Source organism: Orycteropus afer, unplaced genomic scaffold (genome assembly GCF_000298275.1).
Source record: "Orycteropus afer afer isolate SDZICR_OR568_19922 unplaced genomic scaffold, OryAfe1.0 scaffold00036, whole genome shotgun sequence".
In the NCBI taxonomy this organism is placed as follows: Eukaryota; Metazoa; Chordata; class Mammalia; order Tubulidentata; family Orycteropodidae; genus Orycteropus; species Orycteropus afer.
The window spans coordinates 9,635,759-9,639,142 of NW_006921623.1; the positions used below are offsets into that span (position 1 = coordinate 9,635,759).

Genomic DNA, 3,384 nt, shown 5'->3' on the forward strand with positions numbered 1-3,384 from the left:
CAACCTTCTTCCGAGGAGTGGCTGGTGGGTTTGAACCGCCAGCCTTCTGGTTAGCAGTCAAGTGCCTTAGGCACTATGCTACCAGAGCTCCTAGAGACACTAGGACACTAGGCTTCCATAAAGATTACAGCCTAGAAAACCCTATGGGGCAGTTCTCCTCTGTCCAGTGTGGTTGTTATGGGTTGGAATGACTTGATGGCACACAACAACATACAGAGTAATTTGAAATGAAGGTTGTATCTGTTCCATTGTTACCTTCTTGGTTCCACCCACTCATTTCCCTCTCCCAATTATATTCCATCCCTTTTTGTGGGTATATTGACTGTGGTCTTTTAGAAAATTTGTATGATTAAGATGTATAGATTTACACATTTGAAAAAATTGGAGGGGTCTGATGGATATAGGGAAAACTTGCCATTTCATTCATTATTATGGATTCACATACTTTTGCACAGTAAAATCAAGTGGAATTCATTTTGGAAAAAATTTCAAATGCTTTATTTTTCGAAGAACCACTACTTACGTTTTTAGCTTTTGCTAAGGCTACATCTGGACACTTAGTTTGATCACTACTCTCCCAGTGCACAGGCAGTGCCTGCCTTTGACAAGACTCAGCCTCAAAGACTGCTGGTCTCAGCAGGGTAGGGTTCCATTTCTAGCCTATGACTGTAGCCTGTGACTAGAACAGAAAGACTGTTGATGCATTTCTGAGGACTATAGAGGAATGTTTCTGTTTGTGCCAATTCCTTCCAAGTTATTTCTAGTTGTGTGATACTTTAAGTGTTGGATGGACCCTCAGCTGTTGAAGAACATAGGGTATGGTTCCTATTACAATTAGCAGTAAATGTAGACTATCTCTGAGACATATTACTAACTTAAAGATAGTTAATGGGTATTTTACTGGTAGAGTAAAACATCAAATACTAAAGCAAGACTTAATTTTAGGATAACCTTAGAATGGTATGTTAGATTTCTTTGTTCTCACTGGATTAATTTTGAACTATTTTGCTCACAGTATTCATTTAAAAAGATCATTGTGCCTTAAATTGGGGCCACCAGTTGTTTAAATTGAGCCAGATTTGTAAATAGGATTTTGTGCTTAGTTTTTTCTTTGTACAAAACAAGATTAAATGGTCCTATAAAAATTTTAAGGCTGAAAAGAGGTTATAGACTGATATTGTGGTAGCTAGAAATTAACAAGATAGGTTTTTCTATGATTCAGATTAATAAAAAGAAAACATTTCATATTTCATTCCCTCTGGAATTCTAATTCAGAATTCAGAAAATTCTAGCTTTAACTATACTTTCCTTTTTCAAGCAATCAAGCCTAGAGTTTAAATATGACAGTGGTGGTATCATTTGTTAACTACATGATTGGAAAGTTATTGTCAGTGAAAAATGACACACAAATGGCATGTGTAGTGATGCTTAAAATAGCACATCTTCACATCCGTGCAAATTCCCTGGACTCCTTTTATGACCTACTTACGCACGGCTTAGAGAAAGAAGTACCTGGGGCATTTTAAGTTCCCATTTAGGAAATGGAATGCTGCATTTAAATGTTTTACTTATTTGCAGTGTTACTGTTTATTCATATTTCTCTCATAAGCACCAAAAGCATTTTCCTTGACTAAGCTTTTAAAGGTAGATTTGGCATGTCAGAATGTGGCTAGTGGTCAATACCTTGTTACATGGAGCACGTCAGTTTTGGGTTTTTTTTTTTTTTTTTGAAATAAAAAACAGAAGTCTTGGTCCTGTTTATCCAAAGATACTTTTACTTAGTCCTTAAATGTATCCAGGTTAGTTTTCTGAATGACAAATATCTGTGGCTTTTTTTTGTTTCTCAAATATAGAGCTGCCAAATGCTGTTAAATCAACTGAGAGAAATCACGGGTATTCAAGACCCTTCCTTTCTTCATGAAGCTCTGAAGGTTCGTTTCAAGATCCTAATTAGTTGACAAGCTTTACGATAGTCAATATTATAGTTAAGTCAGGTCAGGCTATTTTTATGTCTATGAAAGTACATATAGGGGCCAAAAGCTTTACAACTCTCTCTTCAGCATGTAAGGATAGGGGTGGGTGGGCGAGGGGGAACCTGTGATGGGGTGAAGGGATTTAAGAGACGTATCAAGCAATTCCATTTTATGGACTTTATATGTATCCTGATTCAAACCAACAAACTAAAAATACTTGAGTCAAGGAAGTTTGAATAATTATTTGATATTAAAAAGCTATGTTAGTCATAAGGCATGATAGTAGTGCTGTAAGTTATACTTTAAAAAATATAAATGTTGACTGATGAAATGTTAAGTTCCTAATGATTTGGTTCAAAAATATCTGAGGAGAAGGTAGGCAGTAGAAATACAAGATTGGCTGTGACTTGATAACTGTTGAAGCTGAGTCATGGGTACACAGAGCTCCATTTTATATTCTGTTATATATAAACTGTTGTGTATGTTAGAAACTTTTCATCATAAAAGGCTAAAAACAAATAGAAATATCGTCACTGTAGCAGAATATGATAATTGCTTGATACTTTTATTACAAAAAGAAGCTGAGTTCATTTAGAATTTCTGTGTTCATGACCATTCCCCTTTTTTACACATTGAGTCTTAGTTATTCTGTGAAACAGTATTTGGAAACAGTTAAGAACAAATCTCAAGCAAAATTTCTTTCTTATTTGTATGTTGTGGAAGATCAGAGCATGACGACTTCCTCCCTGCAAGTAGGTGTTTGATGTATATATGCTTCAAGTGTACTAGGCTTATTACGCTCTGCCATATTCCCTGCTTCTAACTTGTACTTTAGACTTATGCCTAGACTTACTCAGTATGTCATCACAATAGTAAGGAATTATAACCAACAGACTTTTAACTTATTATTTATTTTAAACTCTGGGATGCTTTACTTGTGAAATTTCTGTTTTCTGTTCTTGTAGGCCAGTAATGGTGACATCACCCAGGCCGTCAGTCTTCTCACAGATGAAAGAGTTAAGGAGCCCAGTCAAGATAGTGTTGCTACAGAACCATCTGAAGTAGAGGGCAGTGCTGCCAACAAAGAAGTATTAGCAAGTAGGTATATATTGTCTTGTTCCCGCTATGCACTGGCAGAAATTAGAGATGGGTATATGTGAATGTGAATCACATTAACCTTTTGGATATAATAACTAATTGTTGGGCTAGCCATAGTTCTAAGCACTTAAATGTCTTCATTCATTAATTTAACAATGATTTAACGGGCACCTACTATGTGCTAAGTACTCTTTTAGGCACTGCAGATAGAGTGATTGTTGTTGTTGTTGTTGTTATGTGCCGTCGAGTCAGCCCTGACTCATAGCGACCCCTCCTTGGGTTTCCGAGGCAGTATCACTACGGAAGTAGGATT

General features: G+C 36.3%; 1 protein-coding gene across 1 annotated transcript in view; it reads left to right on the forward strand.

The window, feature by feature from the left end:
* The first annotated feature begins 1,859 nt into the window (after positions 1–1,859).
* Positions 1,860–3,384, forward strand: part of USP28 (ubiquitin specific peptidase 28) — a 66,418-nt gene continuing 64,893 nt past the window's right edge. Inside the window, exons 1-2 of the mRNA XM_042780368.1 lie at positions 1,860–1,931; positions 2,939–3,071. Of these exons, the coding sequence (XP_042636302.1) occupies positions 1,863–1,931; positions 2,939–3,071 (202 nt within the window). The 5' untranslated portion in view covers positions 1,860–1,862. The remainder of the gene's footprint in view (positions 1,932–2,938; positions 3,072–3,384) is intronic.